The sequence below is a fragment of the Saitoella complicata genome (genome assembly GCF_001661265.1).
Source record: "Saitoella complicata NRRL Y-17804 unplaced genomic scaffold SAICOscaffold_30, whole genome shotgun sequence".
In the NCBI taxonomy this organism is placed as follows: Eukaryota; Fungi; Ascomycota; class Saitoellomycetes; order Saitoellales; family Saitoellaceae; genus Saitoella; species Saitoella complicata.
In genome coordinates, this window is record NW_017567021.1 from 173056 (window position 1) to 192600 (window position 19545).

Genomic DNA, 19545 nt, shown 5'->3' on the forward strand with positions numbered 1-19545 from the left:
GGTCATGAAGCGTTCAATTGGACTGTAATGGATGAGCCTGAATAGAAAATGGTGGCCTGGGTTCATCTTCAGCAGCCGGATGAAGTGACGTCCACGTGCGCCGGTCCTTATCGGATCGATAGATAAGCATTTACCCCAGGCGGTCGTCCAAATACATCTCTCCATGGGTATAGAGCAGCCATGGTGCCCGCCTCTGTCTAAGCGTCACCTCTCTCGGTATCCTCACACTCATTGTCCTTGAAGGCGGGATCAATCCTAATTGTAATACGCCCAATAACAGCCAGACAGTGATACATGCAAATCAACGACCGGTACCCAATACAAAGTCAACGGACCCTATGATCCATGCTGTGAAGTGCATGAAGAGGGATCCGGGACGAATCGGATGAGGATGATGATTGTACGATGTTAAGGGTAAGAACTGTTTTGGTACTTGTATGATGACGTATCGTTTAATGGGTGGTACTGTGGTTGGTACAAGGTCTTTTCTTCTCGGTTTCTGGATGGATTGTTGGACGTTTGTTATTTTGCACATGGACGGGTTATGGATCGATTGGGATTACTTTGTTTGTTCAGATAAATCACTCGGGAGGCATTGCGTAGGGATAGAAACATTGATTTTCTTTTGTTCAGACTCTCTATTCCTTGAGCAGGACAAAACGTAATCCCACTCCACTCCTCCCTACTCCACAAGCAATCTCAACCTCCAACCCTCACCATAATTATAACCCACAATCCGCAACCGGCATCCAAACCCGACAGCTGCAGTTACTCTATACATTTACCCGTTCGATGATGGTGACACCAGGGATCGAAGACTTTCTTCTGCGTAAGGCGAAGGTCTCTGCATTCTCCTCCATAATCTAGTAACCACCCTCCACGCCCTCCACGCCCCACCTACGATCGAGAGACCGAGGTCGAGTTGTATGCCGCGTGACGCATGCTTCAGAAACAGTATTCAACCCGGCGAACACCCTTTTCGATCGCCGCCAGGACGTCGTTTCCGTCGTTATCAAATCGTGTCCTGAAGTAACTGAGCAGTGGGAGAAGCACACGGCAAGCATCGAATCTAACGATAGACTTCAACGACCCCAACTTATCCTGACTGAATAGACATGCCCCCAAGCAATGCTGATGGATAATATGGATTGCAGTTGACAAGGTCTGTTTGGGCCCCATAAGTGCGGCTTTCCCACAGTTTTGGGCCGCGCTGAAATGCGCTAGCGCGGATGAGGCTGTCACCTCCGCGCCGCGGCCATGTGTCCGAGAACTATACAAACGGAAATCTTCTGGGGGTTCATCAAGCGGTTAGCACACTCGATGGCTCGTGATCCCATGGGAAGGTATTCGAAGATTTCATTGGACAGCCAGCCCCTCGTACGCCAGCTTCCAAGGCCCCCCCCCCCGCCGTTGAGCCCAAGCGTTGATAATTCCATGTGGTACCAATGCCTATCACTTTTAAATAAAACGCAGAGACGTGTGTGCTGAGAATTTCGGGACGTTAATGGAGGCTGTTTTGTAATAGTATACGAAAACGTCAAAACGATGTCCTATAATCGACGATCCACACATCGCGCTCCGATCTTTGCTACACGTCAATACACCACCCTATCCCTGCGCCTCCTCCCCCTCCACCGAATTACTCTTATGCTTCGGCACAAACTCCCACCCCTCCCCAACCGGCCCCAAAAACATCTCACTAAGCTTAACCCAATCCCCACACCTCCCACTCCCCAACATCTCCTCAACCCCATCCCTCGCCCTCCACCTCGGTGCCCGCTCCCTCATACTCGGCTTCCATCCCTCCTCAAGCACGGAGACAGGGATATAGCGATGCATAAACGACATCGATTCACAGAGGAATCGGCGAGTTGTCGCGATACCGTGCGCGTCTGCACCCCAGTATTCGAGCCCGTGGTTAGCGAAGTCGCGGAGGATATCGAGGCGTTGGGTTGGTGTTTTGTCGATATGCTGCCCCCTTTCGATCTCCTCGAAAATCCAGGGTTTGATTAACGCACCACGCGCAATCATGGCTGCATCGACACCCGTCCCAAGCGCATTATGCCAATCCTCAAACGTATAGATATCCCCATTGCCCACGAACGCCATCGGGGGAAACTCCCCCTCCTCCGCCTGTACACCCCGGATATCACTCGCCGCCTCGCCCGCCCGTGCAGATGCGACCATCTCCGCACAACTCTGAATATACCCCCAATCCGCACTCCGCGTATACCTCTGCTGCCGACTCCGCCCATGTAGCGTCACGGCCTGCACACCACCCAACGTCTCCTCCCTCAACCTCTTTATCAAATTCAGCGCAGTCGGGTGGCCGTCCCGCGTTCCTGTGCGGATTTTGACGGTTATCGGGATTTGGGCGGAGACTTGTGACATTCCGCGCGCCATGCGGAGGAGTTTTAGGGGGGAGTCGAGGAGGGCTGAGCCGGCACCTTGGTGGTATACGAGATCGATTGGACAGCCGGAGTTGAGGTCGATGAAGTCGATATCATCACATAACGTGCTCAACGCCTCTGCAGCCTGTACGTTATTCCGAATCTTCCCACCCGCGATCTGTACACCGTACCTCCCGCCCGCACTTCTCTCAGAAATATGAGCCCGAGGCAATGCCCACTCCGGTTGATGCCCCTGCAATAACGGCGCACTCAACCCCATCTCGGAGACGGTCACGTCCGCACCAAACGATTTACAGATCCGGCGGAAGGGGATGTTTCCTACTGTCGTTAGTGGAGCGAGGATTTTTGCGCCGGAGAGGTGGAGGCGGTGTTTTTCTTGGGGGCGGTAGCGGGATTCGAGGTAGGTTGCGCGTTGGTCTGCTAGGTCGTCCGGGGTTGGGCCGGGGCCTGACTCGGCGGAGGAGGGTTGGGCGTCGGTGGTCTTCGCATTTTCGGGGGTTTGGTTGATTTTGGCACGAGCTGCATCCGCCCTCTTCGCTTCCTCGATCTCTTTCTCAAGCTCAGCCATATACACCTCACTCTTGGGTAGTTTCATCTCATGCGTCCTCAACGCCTTCTGCGCATCCCTCCCCACAACATTCAAATAATCACCCTCATGCGTTCTCGCCCTCTCCTCATCCACCACGAGCTTCCACGTGCTCATATCATCCTCCACGACTTTTTCTACATGACCACTGAGGAAACGGCACTTCCAGCCGGCGTCACAGCGACCGGTTGAGGCGAAGACGGGACAGGTGGGGGAGATGTCGGGGGGTTTGGAGGCGAGGTAGGTGGGGATTGAGTGGGTGAATTTGCAGGAGGCGCCGAACGGGCAGGGTTTGTTCAGCGCGGTATTGCCGCAGAGCTTGATACCCGACTCGCCGGGGTTGTTGAATTTTCGGTTCTTGTTTTGTCCGCGTTTTCGCTTTTTCTCCCTGCTGGAGCCGGCGGGGGCGGGGTCGGGGGCGGTGACGTAGTTTGTCGCTGGATCGCGTTCGGAGGCGTCTTCGGGTGCGGTCACGGCGGCAGCAGCAGCAGCTGGGGATTCGCGAGGGAGGAGGTACTCTTTCTTGATCCGGGCGTATCCGGGTTGGCTGCGGTAGTACTCGGCCAGGGCGTCGGGATCGCTCAGCGTGCCTGACTGCTGACTCGTGTCCACAGCATCATCAGACATGGTTGGTGGTTACGTTGCTTGTTCTCACGCGTACGTTCTGCTTTTCTTGCTGGGACAGGCACGATGCAGGCACGGTGCAGGGACAGAGATATTGCGAGAGATAAAGCTACACCATCCATTTCTCGCACCCGTCCCAGACGCTTCTGAGCCACGACACTTCCGCACCCTCGTCTTGGTCTTTCGCCATTATTCTTGCCCAGTCTGCGGGACAGACGGCTTTGATCCATCCCAGACATGCAACGAGTATGAAATCCGCATACCCCGGCCCCCCATCACCACCCAAAAACCTCTCACCCCCACTCGGTTGTAGCCCCCTGAGTGTCGTTCTCAGCTCCGCCCAAATCCTCTCCTGTTCCTCCACCGGCGCGAGGAGTGATTCGATGTCCTTCCCGAGCCAGCGTTGACGTGATTGACGGAAATATACCTGACCCCGCTCGTCCAGGATGTGCGGCAACACGGGCCATATGACAGTGCGCGCGGGGGTGATGACTTCTTCGAAGATTTTTTGTCCTATGGCTTTCGCCATCTCCAAATCACCCAACATCGTAGCTTTTTCCGGCCAGTGTTTTTGGACCCATCCCAAAATCCCCCACGTACCACTGACAGCCTCTCCCTCACCCTCCCCACCCGGCACCAGCAACACAGGCACCGTCCACCCCGGCCCCCGTTCCCACCCCCCCACCGGTTCCACCCCCTCCAAACCCAGATCAGCCAGCGTGGGCTCGATATCAGGGTACGAGAGGAATTCGGTGCGGAATGGGATGTTGAGGTAGTTTAGGAGGAGACGGGTGCGGAGGGTGTGCGGGGACCATTGGGGCGGTTGGAGGCTTGAGAGGAGGTCGTAGAGGAGGAGGGGTGGGTCGGTGGTGGTTGCCATTGGGCGGGAGAAGGAGGAGAGTGGGAGTGGTGAATGCAGGCAGCGATGGGCTGGTGAAGCAAGTGAAGCAATTGCAATACAACACGCAGGCGGTGATCGCGTTCAAGTGTTACTGGGAGTAGTTGACACTGCCGTGAGCCAACGTTATCGATATCGGATGCCTATCTATAGCCATTGTCCCGACGACCTGAACTTCAGACCGATCGCGAGGAAGAACAGCTGGAATGAATGCCATTAAAAAAGCGTTATGAAACGTTACAACCCCCCTATATGCTCCCACCATACACTGTTTGCTGTCCGTAGGCCTTGCCGTGATACCCCGCGTCATAGCGTCACCGACTGTACCGTACGGTTGACTCGCGCTCACAAACCGAACACCGGAATCGCAATTGATCCACCATCAGCGCTGAACTGCCCCCATACATCCTCCGTCTGCCCTCCGGATCCACGCGTACGAGCACGACGACGACGACAATGTCCGCTCAACAACCCCCCGCTCCCACACCCGAGGAACAAGCACGCCTCCTCGATGAAGCACTGACGAGCGTACGACTACAAAGCGCACAAATGCGGAAATGTCTCGATAGTAATCGATTGATGGACGCGTTGAAACATGCTAGTACCGCATTGAGTGAATTGAGGAGCTCGAGTTTAGGGCCGAAGCAGTATTATGAGTTGTGTATGTAGCACCCCCCCGAACACTCTCCTGGTTCGATGGGACGAGCGCTAATGAATGATGGTGGGCATAGATATGTCGATTTTTGATGTGTTGAGGTATCTTTCGACGTATCTTCACGAAGCGCATTTAGCCGGCCGACACCACCTTGCGGATCTTTACGAACTCGTGCAGTATGCTGGTAATATCGTTCCGAGGTTGTACCTCATGATTACGGTTGGGGCGGTATATATGGGTATCCCGGACGCACCCGTGAAGGAGATCATGCGAGACATGATGGAGATGAGTCGTGGTGTCCAGCATCCTATCAGGTATGCGTTAGTGATGAATCGGGTATACACCCGCTCTTACTAATCCATGAATCTATAGAGGATTGTTCCTCCGTCACTACCTCTCCGGCCAGACCAGGGACCACCTCCCGACCTCCCAAACCCCCGACGACCCCCGCGGAAACCTAACCGACAGCACCTCCTTCATCCTCACCAACTTCATCGAAATGAACAAACTCTGGGTCCGCCTCCAATACCAAGGCCACTCCCGCGACCGCGCAAAGCGTACCCAAGAACGCCGCGAACTCCGCATCCTCGTCGGCACAAACCTCGTCCGACTCTCGCAAATCGACGGTCTCGGCCTCAAAGAATACTCCGAAGACTTACTCCCGCAGATTCTGGAGCAGGTGGTACAATGCCGGGATCAATTGGCGCAGGAGTATTTGATGGAAGTTATTATTCAGGTGTTTCCGGATGAGTGGCATTTGAGGACGCTAGGGCAGTTGTTGGAGGCGACGAAGAATTTGGGGCCGGGGGTTGATGTGAAGGGGGTTGTTGGGGCGATGGTTGATCGGTTGGCGGCGTATGCTGCAAGGGAGGCCGAGGCTGATTCCAATAAGGAGGACAATGTGGAAAATGTGGAACAAGGCGTGGAAAAGTTGGACCTCAACAACGGTGAGGAAAAGAGTGAAGGGGAGAATGGAGAGAAGGAGGAGAGATATAGGGGTATCCCGGTTTCGGTACCCTTGTTCGACATCTTTTGGACGCAGATCACCTCCCTGATTACTGCTCGTCCGGATTCTCTTACGATCACCGATATCTCCGCTCTCCTGTTGTCGATGACGAACCTCGCCCTCAACTGCTACCCAGAGAAACTCGACTACATCGACAAGATCCTCGCGTACGCCCGTACCAAGGCCAACGAAGCCAAAGAGGGTGATCCGCAGAACTTCAGAAGCGCGGAGACTACCAATAACTTCTTGGGCCTCTTGTTAGCGCCGGTTAGGGGGTATGAGACGCTCTTGACCGTACTCAAGTTGGAGAATTTTACGAAGTTTTTGGAGGGGATGGAGGAGGGTACACGACGCTCCGTCGCCGCTGAGGTCACACGGGCTACCCTCCGCTCCGGAACTCCGATCGAGACCCCGGAGGACGTGGAGGGTGTACTCGAGTTGTGTAAGGTCTTGATCACGGATAGCGGAGCACAAGCAAATTATCCACAAGTCGCAGGTAAACGCGGTGATTCGGAAGACATTATCGAAGAACAAGGATGGCTCGCACGAATGGTTCATCTATTCCGCAGCGAAGATCTGGATACGCAGCTCAAGCTGCTACAAACCGCGCGGAAGGCTCTTGCAGAGGGTGGAGAGAGGATGAGGTATACCAGCCCTGCACTCGTTACTGTCGGGTTGAGATTGGCGAGGAGTTGGAAGGGGAGGGAAGGGGTGGACGAGGAGTGGACACAGAAGGCGGGTGCGGTGTATAAGTTCGTGCATCAGATCATCACGGCGCTCTCGAACCGCGTCGGAGCCGCCGCAGAAATGTGTTTCCAGCTCTACATCTTCGCGGGACAAATCGCCGATCAAGGTGGTGCGTTCGAGGAGATCGCGTACGAGTTCTTTGCGCAGGCGTTCGTGGTGTATGAGGAGTCTATCTCCGAGAGCCGTGCACAGTTCCAGGCTGTATCGTCGTTGTCGAGGGCGTTACAGAGAACTAGACATTTCGGGGGAGAGAACTACGATACGCTCATTACGAAGTGTGCGTTGCATGGGAGTAAGTTGTTGAAGAAGCCGGATCAGTGTCGGGCTGTGTATCTGGCGAGCCATTTGTGGTGGCAGACGGATGGTGATGCACCGGAAACGGGAACCGAGGACGAAAATGGAGAGGAGAAGAAGGGAAGCTCGGGGGAGTTGTGCTGTGTGCCGAATCGCGTGTTGGAGTGTCTTCAGCGTGCGTTGAAGATCGCTGATGCGTGTATGGATACGCAAACGAGTGTTTCGCTCTTTGTCGAGATCCTGGATCAGTTCATTTATTATTATGAGCGACAGACAGAATCGGTGAGTTTCGCCCCTGAGATTCATGATATAGCGGAAGGTTTAGGTACCATATACTGACACGTGCGCGGTAGATTACTCCGAAGTTCATTAACGGCCTCATCGAGTTGTGTCAGCAGAATATCGCGAATATGGAGCCGCCTAGGAATGAGCATTTCGAGCGGACGTTGAAGTATATTGAGGTCAGGAGGGGGGGGGATGATCGGTGGATGAGCATTTCTGTTGGGCACTAGAATGGAGATGAGGAACGATGTTGGGGAGGTTTGCACGGAAAGAAGGAAGAAACGATGGTGTTGTGTTCTTGGCGTTTGTGTACGATTGGGATATACAACACCAAATGTTACGTTTATGGTAAGCAGCGAGGCTGGGTTGTCCAAATCCATATCGATGTGGTATTTCGATGCGAGAGCCAAGCTTTTTAATCAATTGAGCCGTGTCTCCCTTCTCTGATCCGCGGAGTACTCTCACGGCGTTTGAAAATCTCTCTGAGGCATCGAGAACGATATCCATGCATATGATTTCCCCACGGTTACAGCTATAGCATCGCGGAAAAACGGCCTCGATGTGTACGGCAGGTGTACCAGCCGTGAAGATGCATATTTCCCGATCTGATAATTTAGGATGCCGAAGAAGGGACGCACCTTGGAATTGGGGACGGTGGTGAAGGGCCCAAGGCTGCGAGTATATCCCTCATGCCTGCCCCAGCGGCTTCTCCACAGCCACCCAGGTCCTCCCGCAATCCACGAGCGTTCTTAGAGGAGAAACTGGCATCTAGACCTGACCGTTCACTACCGTTGTCTGCCGTGGTCCCTTCTAGTTTGGTGGTCCCTTCATGCAACGCTCTTCTAAAAACGCGCACGGACCGTCCGAGGCGCGCCCCGGTCGACCGGTCAACTGCTGAGCCCTCTTGGATCCTCGAAGCGTCCAAAACCTAGTCGACGCCGAGATCTGACACAGCCCAAAAGATCGTCCAATTTCATGCAAAGCATGGGCAATATGACAATGTCATCGTGCAGTTGGATTTTCGTAGCGCCTCGGCGGCTGGCAATCATGGTGAGGTCCTGGAAGGGAATAAAAAGGATTGGCACCTCGGCGGGCTGGCGTTCGAGTTTTCGTACGATACGAGCTGATCCGGATCCGCGCATCACCAGCTGAGCTCACGAATACGAACAGTACATACCCGTACTTTCTGTGGTTGTTGTGCCATTAACCTTGTTTGATCTACGCGAACCGAGCGTTAAGGTTTGGTTTCGAGAAGTTCTACTAGGAACGTCGGAGACTTTCTTCCACCACCACACACTGTCATAACGGATGCGATTCCTTCAATTCGCGATGGCGACTCTGGCTGTCGCAACTGCGACTCAGGCCTATTCAACCTATGACAAGAAGATCCTGTCCGACTCTCCCGTCCTCTACCTCTGCATGGATCCCGCCAGCTCCTCCACTGTTGATGGCAACTCCACCGAGAAAGACCTGTCGGGTTCGGGTACGGAAGCACTCTACAACTGCGACTGTGGGACAATGATGTCAGCACACCTTCCCAACGGCGACAAAGCCGTCAACTTCACCGGCACGCAATATCTCGAAGTTGCATCCTCCCCCAACTACTCCATCCCCACCACCGGCGGTCTCACCCTCGAAGCCTGGATCGCGCCCTCGACGTTGCAGTTCGCTGACGATGAGTCGACTGGTTATGTCCACTGGCTGTCAAAGGGCACGACGCAAGCTCCGGAATGGGTGTTGAGGATCTACTCGTACAACAACACCGAGAACCGTCCAAACCGAATCTCGGCATACGCGTTTAATCAAACTGGTGGGTTTGGATCGGGCTCGTACTTCCAGGATGCGGTGACGGTGAACCAATGGATCCACGTTGTCGGCTCCTACAACCAGACCGCGTCGACAAAATATCCCCGCGGGTACGTCAAGATTTACAAAAATGGAATCCTCCGCGGTACCACCGGTTTGGATCAATACAACACAGTCCCCTGGTCCGGCACGGACCCCCTCCGCGTCGGTACCCGCGACTTCCGCTCATTCTTCGAGGGAGCGATTGGCAAAGTAGCTGTGTACCCTCGAGAACTGGACGCATCGACGATTATGGGGCACTATGAGGCGATGACGAGTAACGGAACAGCGTACATGTATTCGTATTGACTAGTCAATACGGTTCTTGTTGTTAGTCTTGGGATGTTGATGAAGGGTGAGTTGAAGAGGGATTGGAAGGAGTGGAGTTGACAATTAATGAGGAAGGTACCAAGATATGGTACCTGTATTTACTTAGGATAGATTAGCATACCTTTTTCCAATAGCATACATCCACAGCTTCTACGTTAATGTCTTTGCACCGATTGCGCAGTCATCGTTCACATACACTTCGCACGCGTGGGATCAAGAAAAACGGAAAACCAAGTACAAGCACAAAGTCAAATTCCGATGGAGAAAACGCCGGGTATACCTCTACCGAATGTGAAAAAGACCAACACTACATACTAGGATCATTACAACTCATCCCCTACCGTCATCACCGCGTGCTTCCCATAGGCTTCCTCAACGTAGACGTACTCGTTCCCCGAACCCGACTCACAGTCCCCGTTCCGCCCCTCGTACTCGCCGTACCCGTTCCTGTCGCAGCATCCCTCGTACTGCCAATCATGCTCGAACCTCTACCAACCCCACGGCGGATACCACTCGATGTCGAACTTGTCGTACTCGTCTCCGAGGGCGTGATACGTCCATACCCCGAACTCCGCACAACAGGCTTCGTCGTCCCACGAATCGTCCTTCCACCACGAGTTCCAGTTCCAGCGGACGACGTGGGTGCCGAATTAGCTGCCGCGGCTCGTGCGACACGTTCCTCCTCCGCCCGTTGTCTCGCTTCCCGTTCACGGACTTCTGCTTCGGCTCTCGCGCGCTCGGCAGCGATTTGCGCAGCTTGTTCCCGTTCACGGTGTTGTTGCGCATACAGCGTCTCCGCCTCCGCTCTCTCCAAATCTGCACTGGCGCCCTGCCATCGCGAATCGAGGAGTAATCTTTGCGTGTGGTCTGCTTGCGAGAGTACGCGGATCCACAAGTCGAGGAGACGGTTTGTGGAGTGGACGGTATGTGCGACGTGGGTCATGTTGGACTCGGTTGATTGGAGGGAGGAGAGGACGGTTTTGATGGTGTTGTTGAGGGCTCTGACGCCGGCGAGTTCGGCTTGGAGGTGGGCGTCGCGGGGGGAGATGTCATCTTGGGGGTCCGAGGAGGAGGGGTTGGGGTTGTGGAGTTGAAGGTCGGCGAGACGGAGAGGGATATCGCGTTCTTCGCGGTCGTAGGACATTTTGGAGTATTCGAAAGTCAATTGAACAAATGCGACCGAGAAAGGTTATGGTGTTTTGACAGGCGCTTCAGTACGGCATGGGGGTGCAGTGTAAACACTGAGGTTATTCTGAGAAGTAAATCGAGAAAGCATATAAAAATCACCATTGTTTTCAAAAGTTATATCCATAAATCCTACTGTACTCCAAGATTGTCGTACAGAGATCACCATAACACGTACCCAATTGAGAAAACAGATGAAGGGGCTGGTCAACGCGCTCAACCGCGTCCTTCAGCAAACTACTGCACAGAACAGCGAACCTCCATCCAAACACCTTATACCCTTTGACGAATACCGAGCAGGCTCATCGTTCGTCAATTACTTCCTCTTTTCACGACTTCTACGGCGCTACACTGCGTTTTCCAACGATACCAATACCCGCACCACGAAGAACGATTGAGATGACTGCATCACCCTCAACCCCACCCTCTCGATTCCTCCGCAGCACAGGCGCTCATTCACCTCCTCCAACACCTCTCCACGGAGCACGGTATGATCCGGACACACACATCACTCGCCGGCCTACACCTCGGCCTACCTGCTCTGGCACTGCGTCAAGAAGAGGAGCACAGGCACAGATAAAGGAGATGGAGCAGCAAGTACGACCAGTACCCCAAGGCCTCGCAACACCAATGAAAACACCCGCAAGAAAGCGCATGAATGCGCTGGATACTGTGGGTGGTCGTACGAGCCGAGTTCTCTTTCCCGTCCCAGAGGCACCTGTGGGTGATATCGATATCTTCACCGACTCCCGAGATCGTGTACCAACCCTCGACAGCGATCCCTCAAATCCATTCAATGCATCACCGATGCCCTCGTCGCCCTCAGCAAATACCCGGTCAAAGTCAAGAAGACCGGTGCCAGGTGCGCCGAGCGAGGATGGCATGGTCTACGTCTTCCGCGGCAAAAAAGTCGTCCGTAAGGCACCAACGACACCCTCTTTCGCCGACGATCTCGAACCCACCCGACTCTTCGCTCCACCTCCGGCCGCAGAAAGGCCGATCTCGAGTGGAAGCGCAATGGACCTCGACGAGCCCGATCTCGTCCCAGCCACGCCTGCACGAAGAGTCGAGAAGAAGAGAAAAGTGGAATTCGAGCCCATTACGCCCATTACGGGACATAGGTCGCGTGTTATGCAGGGTGAGGTGGAGGGTGAGGGTGTGAGGAAGAGGTTGAGGTTTGCTTAAGCTTCATGACGCTCGCTTGGGACTTTCTTTCTCTTCGTTGGGGGGGTTGCTGGCGACTTCCCTCCACGCTTTCTTCAGGACTTTTTCTTTTAGACGCCTTTTATTCCAGTATCGGTTACAGCAAGGATTTGGTAGGATAGGTTTTTTGTGCGTTACATTACTAGCGGAGGCAGTATGGAAGGTAGGAAAAGTGGGACGAGCCTACCATTAGGATAGCCAATTGAAAGATGTCATATCTTTTACCATGCCATGTCAAGTCCTCCTCATTTGATTATGATTGGCCATTCGTACAGGGGTGTACGTAGACGTACGGACAACTCGTGGTTCAGATGATGCAAATTTTTGATTACGATCTCCTGCCAACGAACGTATGCTGCTTCGCCTATACCACCACTAAATCACCCGAGCCCCATTCAACGTCCCTTTCCTCCCCTCTTCTTCTTCTTGTTCTTCTTCTTCTTCGAAGACGTAGGACTCAACACCTCCGCTCCTGCCTCATCCTGACCCTGCTCCTCACCTTCACCTTGGGCAGTCTCCTCACTCGCAGGTTCCCCACTCGACAAGCCCGACGATGCGAAAGCCGCCGCACTCGGCGGTCCGCTAAGCAACGGCTCAGTCTCAGTCGACGTCGGTTCCTCTTCCACCTCCACTGGCTCCGCTTCCGTCTTGGCCACCGCCAGCTTAACTTTCCCGTCCAAAATGACGGGCGTGATCCCCGTGCCCTCAAGAGCCTCGCTCGGCAACGTCTTGATGGCCTCCATCTCTGCAACCAGCGCTTGGTTGTCTGCATTGTCCTCCAACAAGTTCCTCACACAGAAAACTGCATGTTCGCGAAGATAGGGGTTGTCGTCGTCCACATTACATTGACTCAGAATCAACTCAACTCCATGAAGGCGACGAATCTCATCCTGTACAGATTGTGACCGGTAACAGAGTGTACCAAGTAACTTCACTGCATCACGCTTGACAAATGCAAATGCTTTCATTGAGTCGGCTTCAGCGGTAGGGTCATATGGCGATGAGGAGACACTGCCTGAAGACTTGATTGTCCGGCACGGAACATAAGTGTTAGCAGCACCAAGCAAAGCGATGGTAGTCTCAAGTACCCCATTCTTCAAGAGTGTCTCCTTTGCGGATGTGTCAGAGCATAAGTGCGTCAACGTTTGCAACAATAGAACAACACCAGTCCAAACTGATGTCGCATCTGTTACATCCATCTTCTCGTTTGATGTGTTTGTTGACTGATCGTTATTCAGTGCCTTCATGAGGAATGAGGATCGGTCTGCAACGGCCTTGAAAACCTTCACCAAGGACTTCGGGAACTGAGGTTGTTGCGTCAAGTCAATCTGCTCTGAATCCAACATTGCATCCACGATCTTCAAGATATTGAGCTGCGGATCTGACAAGACATAATGGTCACTCTTGGCAACAGCGTAGAGCTCCTCAAATCCACCATTCTTGATGACTGATGCAATGATGTAATATGTAAGCTCAAAAGCTTCTGGTTGAGATTCCTCAAATGAATCGTCGGCAATCATGGAAAGCTGGCGCAGGAGTGCCTTCCCAGAAGAAGTATTGAGCAACGTGTCTCGCAATGATGCCTTCTCTGAAATGCAGTTCCAGGTGAAGAAAAGCAAGGGCAGAATAGCCTGTTTTGAGGAGAACGCAAATAGAGAATTCATGAACTTTTCATCAGCATAAGCAACCCAATTCATCCACACTCGCTCCTTCTGCTGAGTATTGCCTGCAATCATGTTTGAAAGGACTTGCAGGGATGTTGTAATGAGATTTGACAAAGCTGCATTATCCGCATTTGCCAAACAGGCTTGTAAGACACTCTCAACAGTTTTGTCAAGGTTGGCATTACCAGCATTGTCCTGGGCTTGTTGACCAGCGGCAAGGAGATTTCTTGCAAAAGTCAAAAAGTTCTTGATGGTCTCTGATGACTCCTGTCCTGAGGTGATGCTGGTACCTTGCACAACAGCGACGAGGTTACTCCACACCATTGGTTCCTCACCCAGAAGCTCCCTCAGATTCGCATTTGATTGTGTTTCAAAAACAATCTGCTTCAAACTTTCAAGGGACTCGGTTGACGACCCATGCTGGAGGCTTCTGAGTAGACTGACCGTACGCGAAGGCTCGGTCTCCTCCGCCTGCTCCGGTTGCGTCTGCGCATCCTTGACATCGGCTTCAACCCCAGCCCTTTCCGGAACAGGTACAACCGGAACGACCGGCGCTCCAGGCAACGCGGCCGCCTCCCCCGCCGGTCCCTCTTCCCCGCCCACATCCTCCGTCTCAATCGGAGCGGGAGCCTCGGGCTCAGAATCCTCCTCGTGAGCCGCATCGAGGTCCTTGGGATCGGCGACGGCGCCGTCCTCGGTGAGAGTTAGACCTGCTTGCTCCAAAACTGCGGCAGCGTTTCCCGCGGGAGAAGCCGGGTTGGCATCGGCTTCCTCAGCGACAGGTTGCGGTACTGATGTGGGTTCAATATCGGTGAGCTGAATGAACGGCCGTGGTTGCTCGGATGAAGTCTCAGCCTCGACCGGGGCCTTGACGCTCTCGGCCGCCTTCACAGCCGGCGTCCCACTTCCACTCCCTTCGCCGCTCCCCTCCCCCGCATCCTCCAACAAACCCCTCTCCGCCTCATCAACCTTCTCATCTGCCTTCCTCGCCCTCTCCTTCTCCGCCCGAATCTGCTTCTCCCACATACTCCTATATGTCCCATTCCCATGCAAAATCAGCTCATCGTGACCCCCAGCCTCAACTAACCGCCCATTCTGCAACACCAAGATCTTGTCCGCATCGGTGATGGTGGAGAGACGGTGAGCAATAGTGAAAGTTGTACGGCCTTGACGGAGAGTAGCGAGAGCTGATTGTATTTCTCGTTCGGTGGTGGTGTCCAGGGCTGAAGTAGCCTCATCGAGGAGGATGATCTTCGCGTCTTTGAGGATTGCACGAGCGATTGCTACACGCTGTTTTTCACCGCCAGATAGGCGAAGCCCACGGTCACCGACCTTCGTCTCGTACTTATCCGGGAAACTCAGAATCCTCTCATGGATCTGTGCCGCCCTCGCAGCCTCATAAACCTCTTCCTCCGTCGCCTCGGGCTTCGCGTAACGGACGTTGTACATGATACTCTCATTGAACAGCACGCAATCTTGGGGGACGACAGCGATGTGCTTCCTCAACGAGTTCAGAGTGACATCACGGATATCCTGACCATCGATCGTGATGGATCCAGAGTCGACATCATAGGAGCGGAAAAGTAAACGAAGGATGGTGGACTTGCCGCCCCCTGATTCACCAACAAGAGCAATAGTCTCACCAGCCCTCGCCTGGAAATTTAACCCAATCAACGCAGCCTTACGCTTGTCATACGCGAAATGGACATTGTCGAACACAATTTCACCGCCCTCATTCAGTTCGAGGTCATGCGCATCGGGCGAATCAACAACCGTCGGCTTTTGATTGAACAACTCAAGCATACGCTCCGCATCGACCAAATTCTGCTGAATAGAGCGATAGTACATACCGAAGAAGTTGAGCGGTTGTTGGAGTTGAACGAGATACGTCAAGACAGTGACGAAATCACCAACAGTATCCTTACCCTGGCTCACGCGGTACGCAGAAAGCAGACAAGAAGCCAGGATACCGAGCGTAAAGATCAATCCCTGCGTTACGTTGAGCGCGTTGAGGGAAGACATGACCGTGTACTCCGATTTCTGCACGGTCCTGATCGCCTCCCTAAACCTGTCAAACTCGAAGTCCTCTGCGTTGAAATACTTCACAGTCTCGTAGTTCGACACAGAATCAGTCTTGATCGCAGCAGCCGCCCGACTCTTCGTGACCATGTCCCTCCTAACAGCCGTCCTCCATTCCGTGATCTTGACTGTAAAGTAAAGATAGGAGACAGTAACGCACGCCACAACAAATGACTGATACGCGTCGAACTTGACAGAGAAATACGCAATTGCAATCAACAAGTCCACAATCGTCGGCGCAATCTGGAACAAGACCTGCTCCAACACTGAGTTGATCGATGTTCCATTCGAGAGTGCCTGCAATACCTCCCCAATCTTTTTCGACAAATGAAAGTCCAAGGACAAGGACATAACATGCTCATACGAACTCGTCGATAACGAACGGTAGGTATACTGATACACCGGAATCCAAATAACACTTCGCACCGCGCCCAACACTCCCATATTCCCCTGCAAAAATCGGAACAACACATACATCAAGACGGAGGTCCACATCCCCTTTCCATGATTTTCCTCACTGAGCTCATCGGTGACGATACCGAGTTGACGAGGCACGAGGACGTTGACCCAGCGTTGCAGAAGGAGGAGGATGAATGAGACAATGACGATGAGTTGGAGTTTGACGTCATTGCGGGGCCAGAGGTAGGGAAGGAGGACAGAGAAGGATTTGACGTAGGCCCACCATCCCTCCTTCTGCTTCGTCTTCTCGGCCGCAGTCTCGGGCTTCTTGGCGTTTCCGTTCTGCGAGGGCGTTGAGGTTCCAGAGGGGGTCGCGCCGTATGTGCGGGTACCATTGCTCGCTGCATCCCCGAGGAGTGGCTCCTCTGCACTATCTTCAGAAGGACCCACCCTCGAACGCAAAAGTGCCCACAGAGACCCACACAAGATGATACACACGATCCTGAAAACGCTGATTCCCCACCACGCACCCCTCCACAAATTCCTCTTCGGCAACGGCTCGTATAACACGATCACCGCCTCACTCGCAACAATCAACAGATAACTTCCCCAGACCGCGGGGCGGAGTTGATCTGTTCCGCGGGACGCAGCGGCAAGGAGAGAGAGCGTGAGCATACCGCTGATGAATGTGAGAGAGATGACGTAGATTACTGTTGACTGGGTTGTCCACCATCCCTTTTTGATGAGAGCTCGTGCGATAACGAGACCGGCGTTTGCGACGTAGGAGAGGGGGATGAGGAGGGAGAAGACCGTGAGCCATCGCAATAATGTCGAAGGCTTGGGCGATGCTGTCCCTTTCTGTGGAAATGCTGATGCGAGGGAGTAAAAGATCAGAAGTACCGGTGGGACGCTGAAGTGCACTTTGAACAACCCGTAAGTCAGAATGCACGGGGAGAACGAGGGAAAGAGAACGCACGCGTATCAATAACACTGTTCGTCGAGTGTGAATCCATTGCTGGATCTACAACAGCTGCTGCCGGGTACCAGTGATGAGATGAGTTCGTCGGACTTTATTTCTCGGGAAATGTCGCCGAGGACTCGTACGACGTCAGGTGCTGCAGCTGGCCGTGCGCGACGTTCAGGCGTGAGGTGACTTGAAGTACCAGGAAACCTCCCTTGGTCAAAGGATAGGAGGAAGGGAAGTATTGTCACTTGTCGCCGAATTCAAGCTCTACCAAAATTGTCCCCGTCTCAGAGCACCTCACTTTACCTCCTGCAGAACACCGCACCTCTGGCACCCGCGCATCTCGAATCCAAAAATCGATGACCTCGAGAATCCTTACAAGAGCAATCCCAAAAATGTCCAAGGTCAACCTCGCTATTGTCGGTACGCTACTTCTCCTCTCTCCCAAATGCTCCTACTAACTGGATCACTCAGGTGCCGGTCTCGTCGGCGGAGACTTCATCGACCAAGTCGCATCCTACAACACCCGCAACCCCTCCACCCCCCTCAACGTCATCTCCATCTCCAAATCACGCACGGCGCTTCTCTCCCAGGACTTCGCTCCCATCTCTCTCACCAACTGGCGCGACGCACTCGCTTCCGCAACCACCGCCGCTCCCTCCCCCGCCGAGTTGGCTCAATGGTTGTCCACTTCCCCTCTTCCCGTGATCTTGGTGGATAACACCTCGTCCCCCGACATGGCTGATGCCTACCCCCTCTTTGCATCAAAGAAGATCCACATCGCAACCCCGAACAAGAAGGCATTCTCCTCCTCCAACGAGCTCTTCCAGAAGATCCAGGCTGCGGCCAAGGAGAGCGGTGCCTTGATCTACCACGAAGCCTCCGTCGGTGCTGGATTACCCGTCATCTCCACCCTCAACGACCTCGTTGCAACCGGCGACCGCGTCACCAAGATCGAGGGAATCTTCAGCGGGACTCTGAGTTATATCTTCAACGAGTGGTCACCCTCCGCGGGGCCCGGGACCGCTGCGTTCTCGGATGTTGTTAGGGTTGCGAAGGAGAAGGGGTATACTGAGCCCGACCCGCGCGATGATTTGAACGGTCTTGATGTTGCGCGTAAGCTCACCATCCTCGCTCGTTTGTCTGGATTGGAGATCGAGTCCCCCACCTCGTTCCCCGTCCACTCCCTCATCCCCTCCGCCCTCGAATCCGCCACTTCCGGCGATGAGTTCCTCGCTGGTCTCCCCGCGCACGACTCCGAGATCGCACAACTCCGCACCGACGCCGAGTCTAAGGGCCAAGTTATCCGATTTGTCGGATCTATCGACGTCGCCTCCAAATCTGTCGCTGTCAAGTTGGCGGCATTCGAGAAGAGCCACCCCTTTGCGTCATTGAAGGGCAGTGATAACATTATCTCGTTCTATACCGAGAGATATGGTGCTAGTCCGTTGATTGTGCAGGGTGCAGGTGCTGGAGCGGCGGTCACTGCTATGGGTGTTTTGGCGGATTGTTTGAAGATTGCTGGAAGGGTGTAAGTTACGTCTACGATATCGTGTACGAAGTATGGCTAGAGCATACAAAATTTGAAGGAACTGGACATCTTTACAGAATTTCCTACGTAAGTTTACCCGCTTTGGCCATCGGTAAGTAAGCAGCGTCCAGGTCTCGGCTTGCAGCACGTACTGTACGGCGGCGGAGATGCACGACGATGCACCCGCAATTATATTGCAGATTGTCAACGTTACACCCCAACACCCATCTGGAGGTGCTCAATCCGGGTTGTGTATACGTTACCGTTCATCCTGTCCGTTTCGCCGATACCCTCGACACCAACTCCGGCCTTAAACGGCCTTCCTCCCGGCTCTGCACCGCCTGATCCTCGTTTATTTCCGACACGCACTCGGCGACTTTTCGTAAAGTCCAAAGGATGTCAGAACACGACGCCCAATACCGCAAAGCCTGCGAACAATGCCGGAACCGAAAACTAAAATGTACCGGTGAACGTCCGACCTGTGCACGGTGCGCAAAGTCCTCCGGTACGGAGTGTCTGTATTTACCCAATGCGCCAACGGGGCGGCCCAGTAAGAGGGCGAGGACGACAACGGAGGAGAGGAGTCCGTTTACGCCTGTTGTGCAGAACGATCATATTGAGCAGAATGGCCACGGACACGGACACGGGCACGCGTATGGTGGTGGGTTGGAGGGAACAGCGGGGATCAATGATGCGGATTTGACGCAAATGTTGGATTTGGAGTTCGGTATGGGGGACGGGATGACATCCGAGATGATTCGTGATGCGGAGGGGATGGCGTTCGTTATGAATGGGATGCCGATTACGAATTTTGGGATTGGGGTTGGGATTTCGTCTTCTTC

At 53.8% G+C, this 19545-nt stretch overlaps 8 protein-coding genes across 8 annotated transcripts; 4 read left to right on the forward strand and 4 right to left on the reverse strand.

Moving 5' to 3' along the window:
* Positions 1–1608: 1608 nt before the first annotated feature.
* On the reverse strand, positions 1609–3624 carry SAICODRAFT_28064 (FMN-linked oxidoreductase; the record flags this gene model as incomplete). The annotated part of the gene is made up of 1 exon (XM_019167086.1): positions 1609–3624. The coding sequence occupies one exon, from the start codon at positions 3622–3624 to the stop codon at positions 1609–1611; it is 2016 nt and encodes a 671-aa protein (XP_019021029.1).
* A 106-nt stretch (positions 3625–3730) lies between these two features.
* SAICODRAFT_10441 (uncharacterized protein) lies at positions 3731–4501 on the reverse strand (the record flags this gene model as incomplete). The annotated part of the gene is made up of 1 exon (XM_019165243.1): positions 3731–4501. One exon carries the CDS (start codon positions 4499–4501, stop codon positions 3731–3733), a length of 771 nt encoding a protein of 256 aa, XP_019021030.1.
* Positions 4502–4878: 377 nt separating this feature from the next.
* On the forward strand, positions 4879–7733 carry SAICODRAFT_22123 (vacuolar protein sorting-associated protein VPS35; the record flags this gene model as incomplete). Its single annotated transcript, XM_019166519.1, has 4 exons — positions 4879–5180; positions 5251–5488; positions 5547–7503; positions 7575–7733. The coding sequence occupies exons 1-4, from the start codon at positions 4976–4978 to the stop codon at positions 7731–7733; spliced, it is 2559 nt and encodes an 852-aa protein (XP_019021031.1). The 5' UTR covers positions 4879–4975.
* Positions 7734–8832: 1099 nt separating this feature from the next.
* Positions 8833–9657, forward strand: SAICODRAFT_10443 (concanavalin A-like lectin/glucanase; the record flags this gene model as incomplete). The annotated part of the gene is made up of 1 exon (XM_019165245.1): positions 8833–9657. One exon carries the CDS (start codon positions 8833–8835, stop codon positions 9655–9657), a length of 825 nt encoding a protein of 274 aa, XP_019021032.1.
* Positions 9658–9915: 258 nt separating this feature from the next.
* On the reverse strand, positions 9916–10867 carry SAICODRAFT_32228 (uncharacterized protein). Its single transcript, XM_019168152.1, has one exon. The coding sequence runs from the start codon at positions 10820–10822 to the stop codon at positions 10025–10027; it is 798 nt and encodes a 265-aa protein (XP_019021033.1). The 5' UTR covers positions 10823–10867; the 3' UTR covers positions 9916–10024.
* A 238-nt stretch (positions 10868–11105) lies between these two features.
* On the forward strand, positions 11106–12103 carry SAICODRAFT_32229 (uncharacterized protein). The gene has a single exon (XM_019168153.1). The coding sequence runs from the start codon at positions 11263–11265 to the stop codon at positions 12046–12048; it is 786 nt and encodes a 261-aa protein (XP_019021034.1). The 5' UTR covers positions 11106–11262; the 3' UTR covers positions 12049–12103.
* Positions 12104–12461: 358 nt separating this feature from the next.
* On the reverse strand, positions 12462–17221 carry SAICODRAFT_28070 (uncharacterized protein; the record flags this gene model as incomplete). The annotated part of the gene is made up of 2 exons (XM_019167087.1): positions 12462–17128; positions 17185–17221. The coding sequence occupies 2 exons, from the start codon at positions 17219–17221 to the stop codon at positions 12462–12464; spliced, it is 4704 nt and encodes a 1567-aa protein (XP_019021035.1).
* A 135-nt stretch (positions 17222–17356) lies between these two features.
* Positions 17357–18770, forward strand: SAICODRAFT_32230 (uncharacterized protein). Its single transcript, XM_019168154.1, has 2 exons — positions 17357–17595; positions 17647–18770. Exons 1-2 carry the CDS (start codon positions 17568–17570, stop codon positions 18705–18707), a joined length of 1089 nt encoding a protein of 362 aa, XP_019021036.1. The 5' UTR covers positions 17357–17567; the 3' UTR covers positions 18708–18770.
* Positions 18771–19545: the final 775 nt, after the last annotated feature.